The 18,912-nt window shown below is 38.5% G+C and overlaps 1 protein-coding gene across 4 annotated transcripts in view; it reads left to right on the top strand.

Moving 5' to 3' along the window:
• CDKL2 (cyclin dependent kinase like 2) overlaps positions 1 to 18,912 on the top strand; it is a 45,116-nt gene that overhangs the window by 14,691 nt on the left and 11,513 nt on the right. For all 4 annotated transcript variants that reach the window (XM_069594380.1, XM_069594379.1, XM_070292435.1 and 1 more), the window contains 8 exons: positions 1,749 to 1,943; positions 4,192 to 4,370; positions 6,033 to 6,145; positions 8,847 to 8,986; positions 11,359 to 11,447; positions 13,222 to 13,357; positions 14,801 to 15,099; positions 17,266 to 17,359. In XM_069594380.1, coding sequence (XP_069450481.1) covers positions 1,749 to 1,943; positions 4,192 to 4,370; positions 6,033 to 6,145; positions 8,847 to 8,986; positions 11,359 to 11,447; positions 13,222 to 13,357; positions 14,801 to 15,099; positions 17,266 to 17,359 — 1,245 coding nt within the window. The remainder of the gene's footprint in view (positions 1 to 1,748; positions 1,944 to 4,191; positions 4,371 to 6,032; positions 6,146 to 8,846; positions 8,987 to 11,358; positions 11,448 to 13,221; positions 13,358 to 14,800; positions 15,100 to 17,265; positions 17,360 to 18,912) is intronic.

The following is an 18,912-nucleotide window of genomic DNA, read 5'->3' as shown; positions in this document are numbered from 1 at the left end:
TGAGATGGTTGGATGGCATCACCAACTCAATGGACGTGAGTTTGAGTAAACTCTGGGAGTTGGTGATGGACAGGGAGGACTGGCGTGCTGCAGTCCATGGCGTCACAAAGAGTCAGACACAACCGAGTGACTGATCTGAACTGATGTTTTTTCCATTAGTAATGCATGGATGTGAGAGCTGGATCATACAGAATGCTGAGTGCTAAAGAATTGATGCTTTCTAACTGTGGTCCTGGAGAAGACTCTTGAGAGTCCCTTTGACTACAAGAATATCAAACCAATAAATTATAAAGGAAATCAACCCTAAATATTCATTGGAAGGACTCATGCTGAAGCTGATGGTCTAATACTTTGGCCACATGATGAGAACTGACTCACTGGAAAAGACCCTGATGGTGGGAAAGATTGAGGGCAGGAGGAGTAGGGGGCAACAGAGGTTGAGATGGTTGATTGGCATCACTGGCTCAATGGACATTAGTCTGAGCAAAATCCAGGAAGTAGTGGAGGACAGAGGAGCCTGATGTGCTACAGTCTATGGGATCGCAGAGTCGGATACGACTCAGTGACTAAACAACAACAAATAGTTGATTTAAAATGTTCTGTTAGTTTCTGGTGTACAGCAAAGTGAATCAGTTACACATATACATACAATCATTTTTAAAGAATATTATTTTCCCATATTGCATTACAGAGTGTCCTTCTCTTTTCTTATTGTATTCTGAATAGATTCTGAATTCGTTCCTTTTTGATTGTTTCTTATCTTGCAACAAAGTGAGACCCTTCTGGACCAGCTATCTGAAGGAGGTTCATTTTCAGGAGAAGCTGTGGTCTTGTTCCAGGCTAGCAGGAATCCACCCTGGTTCACAGTGATATTCCTAACAACAGAAGCCCGAGTGTGGGATTTATTTACATTCTCCTTAATTTCTCTGAAACTTGTAATTGCAGATTTGTTCATAATGAATTGTTTTGCCTTCCACTTGGTTTCACTGACAGACTGCTTCCAGCAAATGAGTTTCTATGGGATTGTTCACCCCTCCTCTCTTGTTTCCTGGTACCATTCAGTTCTTAGGATGCTTTCACTGACAGTCTGTGAACCCTGTTCTCATTAAATCAAAGAAGGGTAATTTTTTGGTTTTGTTTTTCTTTTCAGGGTATGTCATCAGCTTTGGAAAACTCTGCTCTGCTAGCTTTGTAACCACAGATAATCTTATGGTATATCCCTAGACTCCTGTTTGACCTTGATGGTGCCACCTCATTTGTTGGGGGTCGGGGTCCTCAGTTCAGTTCAGTCGCTCAGTCGTGTCCGACTCTCTGCGACCCCATGAATCGCAGCATGCCAGGCCTCCCTGTCCATCACCAACTCCCAGAGTTCACCCAGATTCATGTCCATCGAGTCAGTGATGCCATCCAGCCATCTCATCTTCTGTCGTCCCCTTCTCCTCCTGCCCCCAATCCCTCCCAGCATCAAAATCTTTTCCAGTGAGTCAACTCTTTGCAAGAGGTGGCCAAAGTACTGGAGTTCTAGATCCTTCTTAATTTCATCAGAGATGAAGCTACCTTCTTTTTCTCATTGGCTTTATTGTGTTCTCTGAGAGGAGAATGGAGCAGTAAGGATATAGTTTCACAATTTATACTGTTTATGCATTTTATTTAGATGTTTTTCTTGTGCTGAGATCTATTTTATGCTGTGACTATTACTAATAATTGGGTCCTCTAAAAAATTATTTTTCACTTTTTTTTTTTGATAGCAACTAAGGCATGAAAATCTGGTGAATTTGTTGGAAGTATGTAAGAAAAAAAAGCGATGGTACCTAGTCTTTGAATTTGTTGACCATACGGTTCTTGATGACTTGGAGCTCTCTCCAAATGGACTAGACTACCAACTAGTTCAAAAGTATTTGTTTCAGGTTATCAGTGGGATTGGATTTTGTCACAGTCACAATGTAAGTATTCAGTTTAAATAATTATTTATAAAGTTGAAAAGTTGGGAGCATATACAGTGAATACCCATATACCTATTGCTGAATTCTATACTTGCTAACATTTTGTTATATTTGTTTTATGAAATATTTATTCATCTTTTCTTCCATTTGTCTACTTATTAATCTGCCTGATTTATTTATGCATTATTTGAAAGTAAGTTACAGACATCAACTTCAACTCTATATACTTGAGCTATGCATGTTATTAACTAGCCTTTACTGTGGATATCTAGGATATAATAGAAGTTAGTAGCTTTAGCCTATGCAAAATGCTCAGCAGTGTCAGTTTCTGGTCCTCTGAGAGTTTACAATAAACATATTTTCAAAATTTTCAAAATAAAATTTACTTGTATTAGAGAATTAGACCTAATTGAATTGTGGTGTTGGAGAAGACTTTTGAGAGTCCCTTGGACTTGCAAGGAGATACAACCAGTTCATTCTAAAGGAGATCAGTCCTGGGTGTTCTTTGGAAGGACTGATGCTAAAGCTGAAACTCCAATACTTTGGCCATCTCATGTGAAAAGTTGACTCATTGGAAAAGACTCTGATGCTGGGAGGGATTGGGGACAGGAGGAGAAGGGGACGACAGAGGATGAAATGGCTGGATGGCATCACTGACTCGATGGACATGAGTTTGGGTGAACTCCAGGAGTTGGTGATGGACAGGGAGGCCTGGCGTGCTGCGATTCATGGGGTCGCAAAGAGTCAGACACGACTGAGCGACTGAACTGAACTGAACTGACTGAGAATTTGTACTATTGTTTCCCAGTGTCCTGTTTTCTCTTTCCATAGTCTCTTTTATAACCAACTGACCTTTTTTACATTTATAATTTTTACAAATGTAAAAATTTATGTTTTTTGCCTCTTTACATTTATAATTGCTTGATGTATGCCTCCACCTGGGTGCTCAGAAATCCACCTAAAAACACATATTGCTGAAACTAAACTGCTAATTATTCTTAACCACAATTAACCTTCTCTAGACTTTTCTATTTTTGTTAATGGATCCACCATTCCTTTAGATTCCCAAGTTTAAGGAAAGTATCTGAGATTACTTCCTAAATTCTGTTGATTTAGAATATTTCTACATTCCACCTCTTCCTTTCCATTCCCTTGAGCACCAGACTAGCACTGGCCCTTTGTTTTTGTTGTTCAGTTGTTAAGTCATGTCCAAGTCTTTGAAACCCCACAGACTGCAGCATACCAGGCTTCCCCGTCCTTCACTATCTCCTGGAATTTGCTCAGACTCATGTCCATTGAGTTGGTGATGCTGTCCAACCATGTCATCCTCTGTCATCCCCTTCTCCTCACACCCTCAATCTATCACCTCCTATTTGTCCCACTGCTCTTCTTCCCACTTCTAGTCACCCTCTTTGCTTTATCTTGTTTATGGCCTTCTTTAAATGTTCAGTATCTTCTTTAAACACCATATGGGTCATGTCATGGGTTCCCATGGGTTCCTATCACCTTGACATGAACTCAGACTTCCCAGGCTGGCAGTTGAGGCATAACCTGTTAAGTAACCTCTACTCCAGGAAAAACATTTCCCTAGTGGCTACTGGTCTACTCTCATTCTCACTCTTTTGCTCTTTTTGTCCCCTTCACTTGGATTGCCCTTTCATTTCTACATTTATCTAGGTCACATTAGTATTAAAGACCTGTCTTAGAGCCCACCTTTTTCTTCAAAAATTTTCCCTGACCACCGCAGTCTTCAGTGATAGCTTTACTGTCTTAGTCTTGAGAGCCCTCATTATCAGAGCAATTGATTGGAAATTCACTGAAGGCAAAAGAAGGGGCTGGCAGAGGATAAGATAGTTAGATAGCATCACCAATTCAATGGACATGAATTTGAGTGAACTCCAGGAGATAGTGAAAGACAGAGGAACCTGGTATGCCACAGTCTTTGGGGTCACAAAGAGTTGGACATGCCTTAGTGACTGAACAACAACAGCAACATATATTTCACCCAATATCATTATTCGTTTAAGTACAATTTAATTGTTTAAATAAAATTTCAAGCATAAATGTTCTTTTTTCCCCAGCTAGGTCTCAGGTTCTTTAAACTCAGGAACAACTTTATCTGCTTCTATCTGTCTTCATTATAGGAACAGAACCAGTGCCCTGCATGTAACAAGTGCTAAAAAAAAGTTAATTTGCTTAACTTGATGTGCCGATCAATATATGTCATACTCTGCTTTTTATATCATAGATTATACACAGAGATATTAAGCCAGAGAACATATTAGTCTCCCAGTCTGGTGTTGTCAAGCTATGTGATTTTGGATTTGCACGGACACTGGCAGCTCCTGGGGAGGTGTATACTGATTATGTGGCAACGCGATGGTATAGAGCTCCAGAGCTGTTGGTTGGTGATGTCAAGTATGGCAAGTAAGATGTCGTTAGCAAGGTGGGGGTGCAGAGGGCAGACTTGACTCTCTTTTTTTCATAAAGTGGAATATGTTTTCAATATAATGACAGTCCCTCTAATTGGGCTTCCTTGGTAGCTCAGCAGTAAAGAATCTGCCTGTCAATGTAGAAGCCACGAGTTCGATACCTTGGTTTCGGAAGATCCTCTGGAGAAGGAAACGACACCCCACTCCAATACTCTTGCCTGGGAAATCCCATGGACAGAGGAACCTGGTGGCTACAGTCCTTGGGGTTTCAGAAAGAGTCAGACATGACTTAGTGACTCAATACTTGCCCTCTGCGATGGCCCACACCCTTGTCTGTGGAGTGTGTTTCTGTCTAAATAGATCCTACTTCTTAGATTAAGAAAAAAGAAATCCCTCTAATACTGAAAGGAAGTTTTCAGTTTAGAAAACTTGAGAAAGTGATTTGTAATCATTTTTATGTTTCCCCTTTAAACATTCTTGTGAAATGGGTTGGTATGAGTATGATTATTTTAGAGGTAGAGAAATCCAGGTGAGTAAGTGGTCTGTTTTTAACAGTAAGTTAGAAATAGATATATTTATCACTTGTAAAGAGAGGTAACATTGATTAGGTAAGTCTGACACTTGCATTGAGGCCGAGCTGAGTGGGCAAGGGTGGGGGTAGAAATGGAATTAAGTGAACCATTTTAAAAATACAAATCATCTTCATAAATGAATTCTTCAAAGAAGAAGGGATTGCAGGTTTTACCAGTTTCAATAGAAATTATTCTAAAATATTTTCTATAATTTCTCTGTTTTTAGAGCATATATCACTTAATATTTTCTTGATTACTCTGAGCTCTCATTTACTGCCATGCTGTAATTTCCGCCAGCTATGGCCTTAAGCAATTTCAAGGTAGCTGTTCCTATGGTAATGATGCCAGAATATTCTAAGTTCTTGTGACCAATTTTTAAGAGAGTTTTTCTGTTTTCTCAGTATTAGCTTTCTGTTCTCCTTGTTGTTTGTTTCCCCAGTCACCATCTTGTTCTGGCATGCTGTTTTCAGTGTCTAGTTGGATAGACTGATGAACCTTGTTCAAATTATGTGTAAACAAAAATGAGTAGCCTCTGAAAACAAACCTGGAAGGCTTATTTCCAGAATTAAGTATACTTAACAAGCATTTTGACTCTTTGGAAGCCTTGTGTCACATGCTTGAAGTTTCCTGAAATCTGATTTATGTAATATTGGAAGTTAATACTTAAAGTTTATAGAAAAAAAAAACTTGAGCATAATTTAAGGCTTACTATTACTTTTCTTGATACCAAGAATACAAAAATAGTAATATGCAAACGACAGAGGATGAGATGGTTAGATGGCATCACCAACTCAATGAACATGAGTTTGAGTAAACTCTGGGAGATAGTGAAGAACAGGAAAGCCTGGTGCACTGCAGTCCATGAGGTGGCAAAGAGTTAGACATGACTTAGTGACTGAACAACAACAGCAACAATATACAAAACAGATTCAGTCATAGTGAACATATTAGGTGTTGGTGATGGACAGGGAAGCCTGGAGTGCTGCAGTCTATGGGATCGCAAAGAGTCCAACATGACTGAGCGACTGAACTGAACTGAAACCTATTAGGATCCCGGATTTTACATCACATTGCTTTTCTTTCAGGGCTGTTGATGTGTGGGCCATTGGCTGTCTGGTAACTGAAATGCTTATGGGGGAGCCCCTCTTTCCTGGAGATTCTGATATTGATCAGCTATATCATATTATGGTGTGTTTAGGTAAGATTATGCATCTGTATTTTAAATTTTAGTTATTTTTTCCTATGTGGTTTTGTTTGTATTGATTTTGCAAGTTGTTGGTTCACTAAAGATGATGCGTGTTTTGAATGAATATAGGGAGCAAATAGGAAAGCATCTCTCTCTCTCTCTATATATATATATATAGATGTATATATTCATATATTCATTCATTCATCCTCTGCCTGGCTTTTGTCTATCTGACATATGATCCTAATAATGCTTTTACGTGTCCTCCTGCCCAGCTCCCCTCTAAAGAACAGAGCAGACACTGGACATTTTTCTGCACTTTTGCATTCAGTAAGTCACACGTAGAGAGAATACAAATGATCATATTATCTTTGGGTCAGCAAGCATTTGGTATAATATGACTATTACCTCATTCTCATCTTTACATTGAGTGGCACAGGGACTTCCAAGGTAATTTAATCTTGCCTCAGTTAGGACTTTTGCTGTTTGGACAGAATTTCAAAGCAACATTATCAAAGTCTTCTCATATTTGTTGAAATGTCAACTTTCTGTTGGGTGAAGGAGTTTGGAAAATGGAAATTATGGGAAATATCTTGAGGATTAAATGTTTAGGTTAGAAATTCCATAAACAACACAGTGGTTTCTTACAGCAGAATTTTCATATGTATATTTTATATCCAGTCAGTTAGTCAGTTCAGTCACTCAGTCGTGTCCAGCTCTTTGTGACCCCATGGACTGCAGCACACCAACTTTCCTATCCATTGCCAACTCCCGGAGCTTACTCAAACTCATGTCCATTGAGTCAGTGATACCATCCAACCATCTCATCCTCTGTCATCCCCTTCTCCTCCCGCCTTCAATCTTTCCCAACATCAGGGTCTTTTCTAGTGAATCAGTTCTTCTCATCAGGTGGCCAAAATATTGGAGTTTCAGCTTCAGCATCAGTCCTTTCAATGAATATTCAGGACTGATTTCCTTTAGGATAGGTTGATTGGATCTCCTTGCAGTCCAAGGGACTCTCAAGAGTCTTCTCCAACACCACAGTTCAAAAGCATCAATTCTTCCATGCTCAGCTTTCTTTATAGTTCAACTCTCATATCCATACATGACTACTGGAAAAACCATAGCTTTGACTAGATGGACCTTTGTTGGCAAAGTAATGTCTCTGCTTTTTAATATGCTGTCTAGGTTGGTCATAGCTTTTCTTCCAAGGAGTAAGTGTTTTTTAATTTCATGGCTGCAGTCACCATCTGCAGGGATTTTGGAGCCTCCCAAAAGAAAGTCTCTCATCTCTTACTGTTTCCATGGTTTCCGCATCTGTTTGCCATGATGTGATGGGATCAAATGCCATGATCTTAGTTTTCTGAATGTTGAGTTTTAAGCCAACTTTTTCACTCTCCTCTTTCAAGAGGCTCTTTAGTTCTTCTTCGCTTTCTGCCATAAGGGTGGTATCTTCTGTGTATCTGAGGTTACTGATATTTCTCCCAGCAATCTTGATTCCAGCTTGTGCTTCATCCAGCCTGGTATCTCGCATGATGTACTCTGCATAGACGTTAAATAAGCAGGGTGACAATATACAGCCTTGACATACTCCTTTCCTGATTTGGAACCAGTCTGTTGTTCCATGTCCAGTTCTAACTGTTGCTTCTTGACCTGCATACAGATTTCTCAGGATGCAGGTCAGGTGGTCTGGTATTCCCTAGAATTTTCCATAGTTTGTTGTGATCCACACAGTCAAAGGCTTAGGCGTAGTCAATAATGCAGAAGTAGATGTTTTTCTGGAACTCTCTTGCTTTTTCAATGATCCAGTGGTTGTTGGCAATTTGATCTCTGGTTCCTCTGCCTTTTCTAAATCCAGCTTGTACATCTGGAAGTTCACTTACTGTTGAAGTCTGGCTTGGAGAATTTTGAGCATTACTTTGCTAGGGTGTGAGATGAGTGCAGTTGTGGGTAGTTTGAGCATTCTTTGGGATTGGAATGAAAACTGACCCCTTCCAGTCCTGTGGCCACTGCTGAGTTTTCCAAATTTGCTGGCATATTGAGTGTAGCACTTTTACAGCATCATCTTTTAGGATTTGAAATAGCTCCACTGGAATTCCATCACCTCCACTAGCTTAGTTCGTAGTGATGCTTCCTAAAGCCCACTTGACTGCATTCCAGTATGTCTGGCTCTAGGTGATTGATCAACCATCGTGGTTATCTGGGTATTTTATATTAGGTTAGGTATTAAAATTGAAAGTGATTAAATCAGGCAAAAATCACTTGGGTAAAAATCAAATTCTTAAAGAGTGGAAGTTATTTATTTAGATTAGATTCTGACCATACAACTATTAGTATTTTCACTTTGGGTCAGCATTTTGTGCTTTGTTGTTGGAAATAAAGTATTTTTTTATACAATTATAAGAAATTATGCAATGTTCTTTACCTGTCCTTTTCCTAAGCTCCACCCTCATGTCTTCAAGTTTCTACACAGTGGCGTGGGAACTTTTTGAATGAGTATGTTGAGATATGAATGTCAATTTCCTTTGAGTTGACTTTGTGTCAAAACCACCATAATGACTGCCAGGCACCACCACAATAAGAGCACTGTCTTTGGTTGCTTTTGCATGCTGAGAGAGTCCCCACTTTACATACTGAGTTCCTCTCAACTCTACTCCTCACTGCCTGTCCTGTGATGCATAATGACAGAGATGTGTGCCATTCTCACTGCCAGGGAATCTAATTCCAAGACATCAGGAGCTGTTTTATAAAAATCCTGTGTTTGCTGGAGTGAGGTTGCCTGAAATCAAAGAAATGGTACCTCTTGAAAGACGCTATCCCAGACTCTCTGAAGTTGTGATTGATTTAGCAAAGGTAATCAATACTTTTTTTTTTTGCTCTTTCTGACAGGGAATTTATATTATGGGGATTTGATTTTCTCTTTTTCTTTTCTGATCTACTTGATCTTTTCGGTCAACAGTTTCCTCTGACAACTTAAATTTTTGTACATTAAGAAAGGAGAAAGGGGCGACAGAGGATGAGATGGTTAGACAGCATCACTGACTCAATGGACAGGAATTTGAGCTAATGTGGGGAGACAGTGGAGGACAGGGGAGCCTGGTGTGCTGCAGTCCATGGGGGCACAAAGAGTAGGATACAACTTAGCCGCTGAACAACAACAACAACATTAAGAAAGAGTTTAATTTGGTGGGAACAGAGATGGAGGAATGTCAGAGATAAAGGCCTGAAAATTTTGCTTGTTTTTTTAAAAAAATCATTTTGTATTATCTAGTGTGTTTTAAGTGTGAAAACAGTCCCATAATGATGTGTTTTTAATGTTTAACATTTAAAATGTAGGCCTTGTATAAGTGGAAAAGAGAAGAAAATAGGATAAGAAAATAAAAAGACAAGTAGAGAAGTATTAAAGTCTAGGGCTTTAATTTAAAGTATTAAGGTCTACAGATCCTGTTCTGTAGTATATTGTTAAAAAGCAGTTTTGTTCAACCACTAGATTCACTGAAGCTAATTTTTACATGATCATCACCTTTGTCTTGTATTTAATTGAGGAAGATATTAGGGACATTCTCACTGGGGATCAAATTGTTTTTAAAAGTGGACCTTTTGAAATTATTAGCTCAAAAAAAACCTCATTAGTTAGGATTGTCCTAATGTGTTGTTTTTTTTAGGGGGTGGCCCACGCCATGTGGCATGTGAGATCTTGGATCTTGGTTCCCTGACCAGGAATCAAACCCAAACCCATGCCCTCTGCTGTGAAAGCACAAAGTCTTAACCCATTGGACGACTAGGGAGGTTCCTGTCCTAAAGTTGATAAAATAAATATCTCTAAAAGAGCAGGGTCACTAAGATATTTTTTGCTTTTTTGCTTCTTTAAATAACTCATTTTAAAAAAGTTTAGTAAGCTTATGAATAGTTATAACAAGTTCTTAGAAAAATACATTGTTATTTTTCTACATAATGTAACAGATCCAAATATTCCTTATTTAGACTAGCTTTATGATCTGTCTATAAAGAGATTTAAAAGGAATAAAGGTAAAATGATTGTCCAGCTTATGCCCCTTATGGTAGAATCATATGACTTTTTGAACATTTTATTATAGGAAATCTTAAACATAGAAAAGGAAGTAGAAAAAATAGTGGTGTCACGAACCCCCATAAGCTGGTCATTAGCTACAATGGTTAGAAATCTTTGGCAAATATTTCATCTATCCTTTCCACACACTTAGGAATTTTGTTTTCCTCATCAGTTTTTTACTGTGCGGCCTGGGGATCTTATTTCCTTGACTAAGAGTTGAACCTGTGCCCCCTTAGTGGAACCACAGAGCCTTAAGCACTGGACCACTAGGGAATTCCCTCAGCGACATATTTTTTTGGAGTATTTTGAAGCAAATTGCAGATATTATGGTATTTCACTTATAAATACCTTAATTATTTGTATAATTTTCTTGTTCATGTAAAGCTACTTATTGAGTCCCTTCTATTTTTACTAGCTGTGAGTGGTTCCACTGGGACAGAACAAGATATAATAAAATGTATATGAAAATGAAAGAACAAGATAAAATGAAATCATCTATGTCAAGTATCTAGCACAATAGTAAGCGCAGAGTAGTTCCCTTCCCTTCCATTCTGCAAATACTGCAAATTTTAAAAATTCTCAAAAATTTCATAATGTAAAATGTCTAATCAGTGCTCAAAGTTTCATTAATTTTCTCATAATTCCTTTTTATGGTTTGAATTAGGATCCACATGAAGTCTAGAGATCACAATCAGTTGATATGTCTCTTTAAGACAATTTACAAGCTCCTCTTCACCTCTTTGTTTTTTATTTAAACCTTGCCATTTATCTGTTAAAGAAAATAGGTTGTTTGTCCCATAGGATTTTTCACACAGTATAGTTTAATATGTTCTTCCATTTCCCATATTTTATATAAACTCATAGTAGAGCTAGAGCTTGATTGGAATTAGGTTGAATTTTTGGCAAGAATACTTCATAAGAGGTTTGTATATTCAGAGACACTGAATGTCTGGTTGTCTTTCTTTTTGTGATATTAGCAGTCATTGGTGGTCACTGTCTAGATTTGTGCTTTATTCCTTATCACTTATTATAGATGTTTAAAATTCATTGACTCTGAAGAAGAATTTTCTATGTTTACACATGTAAATGTAGGCAGTTTTTCTTTGATATGAACTATATATACTGAACTGATATATATTCCTTGGTTTCCCAGAAATGCTTACATATTGACCCAGACAAAAGGCCCTTCTGTGCTGAGCTCCTGCACCATGATTTCTTCCATATGGATGGATTTGCTGAGAGGTATGGTACTATGTGTTCTATGTCACATCAACCTAGAGTCAAAGTAAGGCTGCCATAGCAGTACATAACAGTAACAAACAGTATTTCTGTACCCACCTATTCTAACAGGATCTCAAATGTTTACCACCCTACCTCCATTCACCCTCAGCAACAACACATTCCTAGGAGTGGTTCCCTGTATTTGCTAAGTTAGGGCCCTTGGTTTTCACAAAGCAGTCCCTTCATGCCATTCTTTCTGTCCCTGTGATGACCTCTGTCACTCAGGTCACTGATTTCTGGTCTTGCTATCAGCTGTGCGATGCTATTATCTTGGGTCCTGATGTATTTGCAAAGGTGTCATCTCCTGTTGCTGCTGAACTTACACCACACCCAGTCCTATGACACTGCTGACTCTGTGAATGCACATGGAGACCCTGATGTGCCAAACCTGTGGGTGCCAGAGTAGCTGGCATGGTCTCCTGTGCTGCTCCAGCTGCGGGCATCAGTACAGCTGACAAAACAAAAAATAGGGAGATAAGTGGCAATGATATTGCTTTATGTTTTTGCTAATCTATTTATTATTTAACTTAGTAAAAGATAACTAGATCCTCGTATTTGCTTCCACATTTGATTTCTTATGATATGTTGTTTTGGTTGAAATACACAGAGAAATTGTGGCCTCACATACATATGTAGTTGGAAAATGGAAGAGAATTTTGATAGTTGTTTTAGGTCACCGTGGGTATTTTTCTTTGATTCCATACCAAAAACTTTGATACCATACCAAAACTTGACAGTGGTAGTTTCTTAAAGGTTGCTTGTATTGTGGAATCTGAAACCGTATCAATGAACTTTTCCCATTACATTAAAATCCACTTGTCTGTCTTGCACTTTGAGTAGATCATGCATGCTTTTGTAGAATCATTCATTAGTCATTTGGAAAATACTCTTTTGCTAACTTATGTAGAGCTTTATTTAATAATGTTGACATTTCATTGGACTATATAAAAAAGTTACATTCTCATCAGAAAAACCTTTAGTATTAGGAATCTGCTAAGTTCACGGTAGTGGATACAAGTTGAATGAAATTCTAATTTTTTATAAAAGTGTGAATTTTATCATTAACGCAAATATTATCGGATTTTTCCTTGAAGTAATAAACTCCTTTGTTCATTTTTTAAAAGAAAATATCTGCTGATTACCCCAAGTCTGAGTAGTAATAATTTTTCTGTCAGTTTTTCAAGTAATAATGTTCCATGAAGAAAAGTGGCTGGTTTAGCTTGTAACTCAACCAGCTACACAAGTGCTTTTCTTAAGACAACCATTGCACTTTTATTTGCAGCAAAGGTACCTTTTCAGGGGTATAGACTTAACAGTAAATATATATATTTACTGTTCCATCAGGGACGTTCTTAAAACTGCCCCCTCCCCAACTTAAATTTGAGAACTTGTGGCTAGAAGAATATAATAAAATCTGTGTAAGGTCTGTAAAGTTTGATGCCTCTGCTTCAATCTTGGTAAAGTACCTGCAGTTTACCCCCCCAGTGCTTTTTATTTCATCAAATGTCAGATGGTGAAAAAGAAGTCACCTTCATAATAAGATAAGAGCTTTGATCTTATGAACCTCCTGAAAGATTTTCAGAGATCCCCAGTGATCTGCAGAAACCTCATTTCTCATTTTGAATAACACAGTCTAGTTTAGTACTCAATTCTTAAAGATAAGTATCTTGAACACCAATTTTTCCTAGATTTATCTGTTTCATACAGTCTTATTGACAAATGTATTTTTGTGTAGGTTTCCTCAGGAACTGCAGTTAAAAGTACAGAAAGATTCCAGAAACATTTCTTTATCTAAAAAATCTCAAATCAGAAAGAAGGAAAAGGAAAAGGATGAATCTTTGGGTGAAGAGAGAAAAACACTTGTGGTACAGGTAAATTTCCATGTTTTAATGCATATTAAATTTCAAGTTTAATATATCCTTAAATTTGAGGGAGGTATCGGATATGAAGATCTTAAAAGTTTCCTGGGTGGTTAACAAGTTCACTTTTAGCTTAGTATAAAAATGTATTTTCTGTAGACATTACCTGTTTTAAAAAACATCTTAGGATATCATGTACTGAGTGCCTACTGTACACAAATCTGTACAATAGGGCTTGTCAGTAAATCATACTCATTCAAGAACATTTAGACATGCATGTGTACACTCATATGCAAATACATACACCATTTTTCCCCCTTAGATAATAGGAGAGAAAAATAGAATTTTTAGAATTTTGTATAAAGTAGAGCATTTAAAGGAGAAGGCAGTGGCACCCCACTCCAGTACTCTTGCCTGGAAAATCCCATGGATGGAGGAGCCTGGAAGGCTGCAGTCCATGGGGTCGCTGAGGTTCAGGCATGACTGAGCGACTTCACTTTGACTTTTCACTCTCCTGCATTGGAGAAGGAAATGGCAACCCACTCCAGTGTTCTTGCCTGGAGAATCCCAGGGACAGGGGAAGCTGGAGGGCTGCCGTCTATGGGGTCGCACAGAGTCGGACACGACTGAAGTGACTTAGCAGCAGCAGCAGAGCATTTAAAAATTGAGATTTGGGTACTCAGTTTATTTGAAATTTACTTTTCTTGGTAATTTATGCAGAATCTGTTCTCAGTAAGATAATTCAAATCTACCACCAACTCACTCACATTTTCTCAAATGAACCCAAAGAAGAAAGAGGACTCAATTTTGTGTTCCCTGACTCTAAATACAAGAGAACAGAAGTCAGAATGCTGGAGTCCTCTTTCATTGTTTTCCACTGAAATATAATTTGATATGTGTATACCTGCTTATGTGTATATATAATTTTTTAAAAGTTATTTATGTTTGACTGCACTGGTCTTCTTTGCTGCATGTGGGCTGTCTCTAGTTGCAGTGAGTGGTCTTCTCACTGCAGTTGCTTCTCTTATTGTGGAGCACGGACTCTAGGGCATGAGCTCAGCAGTTGCAGTACTCGGGCTTCAGAACTTGTGGCTCACAGCCTTAATTACCCCTTGGCAAGTAGAATCTTCCTGAATCAGGGACTGAACCTGTGTCTCCTGCATTGGCAGGTAGATTCTTAACCCCTGGACCACGAGGGAAGTTCTGTGTATACATCATTAAATCTGATATATATATATATATATGTCAGAGCTAGTGTGAGTTGCATTTTCATTTGAAATAGGTGTCTGACTGAGAATCCCAGGTTTAGTTTTACTTCCATAGGTAGAATAAGAAAAAACCGGAGCACAAGAAGGTGTTCTGTCTGGAATTCTGGTTTTGTTGACAAGTACTTCATAGGAAAAGGTGATTTTTCCTTCTCCTCAGATCATTAATGTTGTTAACTTTTTATAACAGGATACCAATGCTGATCCCCAAACTAAGGATTCTAAAGTATTTAAAATAAAAGGATCAAAAACAGATGGAGAAAAAGTGGAAAAAGCAAGTCGAGCTTCAAATGCCAGCTGTCTCAATGACAATGGGATGAGCCCCGTCAAAATAGTGCCTTCAACAAGCCTCCGAGATTGCAGCAATGGCAGCGTGGACCAAACAAGAAATCCAGGCATGGCAATTCCCCCACTCACACACAATCTTTCTGCAACAGCTCCCACTATTACTTCTGGAATGGGAACTATCTCAGGAATTCAGAGTTACAGGTATGAATTAGGAAAAGAAGAACAAAATGTTCTTACATATTTACAAGCTGCAAATATTAATCAGTCCAACCACCTGCATTATTACTTTCAGACTTCTGGATACTATTCATTTTTCAAAAAAATTATTTATTTATTTGGCTGTGTCAAGTCTTTCTTGCAAAACACAGGATCTTTCATTGCAGTGCACAGACTCTCTAGTTGTGTCTCACCAGCTTTAGAGGGCACAGCTCAGTAGTTGAGGTGCACAGGCTTAGTTGCTCTGTCGTATGTGGGATCTTAGTTCCCTGACTAGGAATTGAACCCATGTCCCCTGCAATGCAAGGCAGATTCTTAACCACTAGACCACCAGGGAAGTCCCTGCTATTCCTTCTTGTGAGGCTGCTGTTTCAAAAGACTTCTTGGCCAGTGTGATGAAAATTATTAGTCTTTGATCAAAAAATTTACCGAGTCCTAAGAAAACAGAGTTGTATTATTTAAGGTGAAGAGACTCTCTATAGCTGTTTAGTGTAATAACACAAAAAGAGGTTGTCGTAATAAAAGAGATAATTGGTTTTGCATGTCTGCTGCTCCATGGTGTGGCTGTGGGCATTTAGTAGTACAGTTCAGTTCAGTTCAGTCCTTCAGTCGTGTCTGACTCTTTGCGACCCCATGGACTACAGCACGCCAGGCCTCCCTGTCCATCACCAACTCCCGGAATTTACTCAAACTCATGTCCATTGAGTTGGTGATGCCATCCAATCATCTCATCCTCTGTTGTCCTCTTCTCACCTTCAATCTTTCCCAGCATCAGGGTCTTTTCAAATGAGTCCACTCTTCGCATCAGGTGGCCAAAGTATTGGAGTGTCAGCTTCAACATCAGTCCTTCCAGTGAACACTCAGGACTGATCTCCTTTAGGATGGACTGGTTGGATCTCCTTGCAGTCCAAGAGACTCTCAAGAGTCTTCTCCAACACCACAGTTCAAAAGCATCAACTCTTCAGCACTCAGCTTTCTTTATAGTCCAACTCTCACATCCATACATGACCACTGGGAAAACCATAGCCTTGACTAGACGGACCTTTGTTGGCAAAGTAATGTCTCTGCTTTTGAATATGCTGTCTAGGTTGGTCATAACTTTCCTTCCAAGGAGTAAGCGTCTTTCAGTTTCATGGCTGCAAGTCACCATATGCAGGGATTTTGGAGCCCCCCCAAAATAAAGTCAGCCACTGTTTCCACTGTTTCCCCATCTATTTCCCATGATGGGAATGGATGCCATGATCTTAGTTTTCTGAATGTTGAGTTTTAAGCCAACTTTTTACTCTCCTCTTTTACTTTCATCAAGAGGCTCTTTAGTTCTTCTACACTTTCTGCCATAAGGGTGGTGTCATCTGCATATCTGAGGTTGTTGATATTTCTCCCAGCAATCTTGATTTCAGCTTTTGCTTCATCCAGCCCAGCATCTGATGATATACTCTGCATATAAGTTAAATAAGCAGGGTGACAATATACAGCCTTGACGTACTCCTTTTCCAATTTGGAACAAGCCTGTTTTTCCATGTCCAGTTCTAACTGTTGCTTCCTGACCTGCATACAGATTTCTCAAGAGGCAGGTCAGGTGGTCTGGTATTCCCATCTCTTTCAGAATTTTCCACAGTTTGTTGTGATCCACAAAGTCAAGGCTTTGGCATAGTCAATAAAGCAGAAGTAGATGTTTTTCTGGAACTCTCTTGCCTTTTCGATGATCCAGCAGATATTGGCAATTTGATCTCTGGTTCCTCTGCCTTTTCTAAAACCAGCTTGAACATCTAGAAGTTCACGGTTCACATATTGTTGAAGCTTGGCTTGGAGTATTACTTTACTAGTGTGTGAGATGAGTGCAATTGTTCAGTAGTTTGAGCATTCTTTGGCATTGCCTTTCTTAGGGATTGGAATGAAAAGAATAGGCAATAAATTCTGATTAAACTGCATGTCATTTGGTGGTAAGTTTTTGTTCAGTCACTAAGTCGTGTCCAACTCTCTGCCACCCCAGGACTGCAGCACACCAGGCTTCCCTGTCCTTTACTATCTCCTGGAGTTTGCTCAAATTCATGTCTGTTCATGTCACTTGGTGTTGGGTCATTTAATTTTGTGCTTGAAAAAAATAATTACTGCTGATTCTAACATAATTTTTTGTTGTTGTTGTTACAGAGTGGATGAGAAAACCAAGAAGTATTGTATTCCATTTGTTAAACCAAATAAACATTCTCCACCAGGAGCTTATAATATTAATGTGACCACATTGGTAAGTGAACTGTTCTCAGTGGTAGAAGAGCAAGCATTAGTCATTTCTAGATTTTATTAACATTAAACATGGTAGTGAAGAACTGAGAGTTTTGTTGGGAGACACATCATAATGTAGAAGCTTAACTATGTATATATCATCCCAGCCCATCAAAGTCAAGTTTAAGTTTTATAAATCTAGAAATTTAAATGTAAGATGTTATTATTATATAGAATGGATAAGCAACAGTGTCCTACTATATAGCACAAGGAACTATATTTAATATCCTAAGATAAACCATAATGGGAAGGAATATAAAAAAGAATGTATATATAACTGAATCATTTTTCTGTACAGCATAAATTAACACAACATTGTAAATCAACTATACTTCAGTCAAAAAGATGTTATTATTAAAATGACATCTGCTTTAATTTTTTTCAGTGATCATAAATTTTCTTAACCTAATGTTTGGTGATCAGTACTTTTATAGAGTAGATGAAAAGGTAAATTATCTTATCTTACCCAGATCAGATATCTGGTAGAAATATTCTATTTATTCACTTAATATATTTATTATCTATTAAGCAGAAAACATGGAGAAGAATAAGTTAATCTTTTTTTCAAGGAGCTCATGGTCTAGTAGAGAATAAACAAATTAAAACATAGTGTCAGATTGCAGTAGTAGAATCATGTCAAGGTTCAGAGGTCTTCCGAAGGTTTAGAGGAGTATTATCAGGCCAGAAGTCTTCTAAAAGTGAAGTTGAATCATCGTTGCTCTTCCACTCAAAACCCTTTGTTGGCTTCTTATCTCTGAGAAAAACCCAAGTGCTTTCAGGGCCTTTTGGCCCCTGAGTGATTTACCCTCGCCATCCCTCCATCCCACTCCTGGCTACTCTCATTTTGATCACTGCAGTCCCTCCAGCTTGATGGTGGTTAAGAATCTACCTGCTAATGCAGGAGACACAGGTTCAGTCCCTGGGTTGGAAGATCCCTGGGAGTAAGAAATGGTAACCCACCTCAGTATTCTTGCTTGGGAAATCCTATGGACAGAGGAGCCTGGGGGCTCATGGGTTTGCAAAAGAGTCAGCCATGACTTAACAACTAAACAAGTCCAATCACATTGATTTCCTTGCTATTCCTAGAACGTGGCTAGACATGCTCCCACATTTGGGTTTTTGCACTTGCTGTTTCCTCTCTTTTAGAGTGTCCTTACCCCAGATAATCCAAAGAATTTGCTTTCTCTCCTTCTTGACTTCGATGAAATCTTACTGTGAAGTCTTCTCAAATATTTTAACTAATTTTGTCTCCTATTATTTTCTCCCCTCCCCTTGTTTAATTCCCCACCCCTAATTACCTTACCTGACATCCTCTGTATTCTCTTATTTATATAATGTCTTTCCCCACTACCCCTTTCCCTGAATGGAAACTTCCCAGAAGGAATTTGTGCTTTCTTTGTTTTCATTACTGTTCTGCCCCACACCTTGAGTAGTGTCACATGCATTTAAACTGCTTAAGAAATGTGGTGAATGGATTCTTCTGCCAGGAATAGGGAGGTATGGATGTATATTTCC

This window comes from Ovis canadensis, chromosome 6 (assembly GCF_042477335.2).
Source record: "Ovis canadensis isolate MfBH-ARS-UI-01 breed Bighorn chromosome 6, ARS-UI_OviCan_v2, whole genome shotgun sequence".
Lineage (NCBI taxonomy): Eukaryota > Metazoa > Chordata > Mammalia > Artiodactyla > Bovidae > Ovis > Ovis canadensis.
Note: the sequence above shows the minus strand (reverse complement) of the source record. Positions and strands in the feature narration are given on the sequence as shown.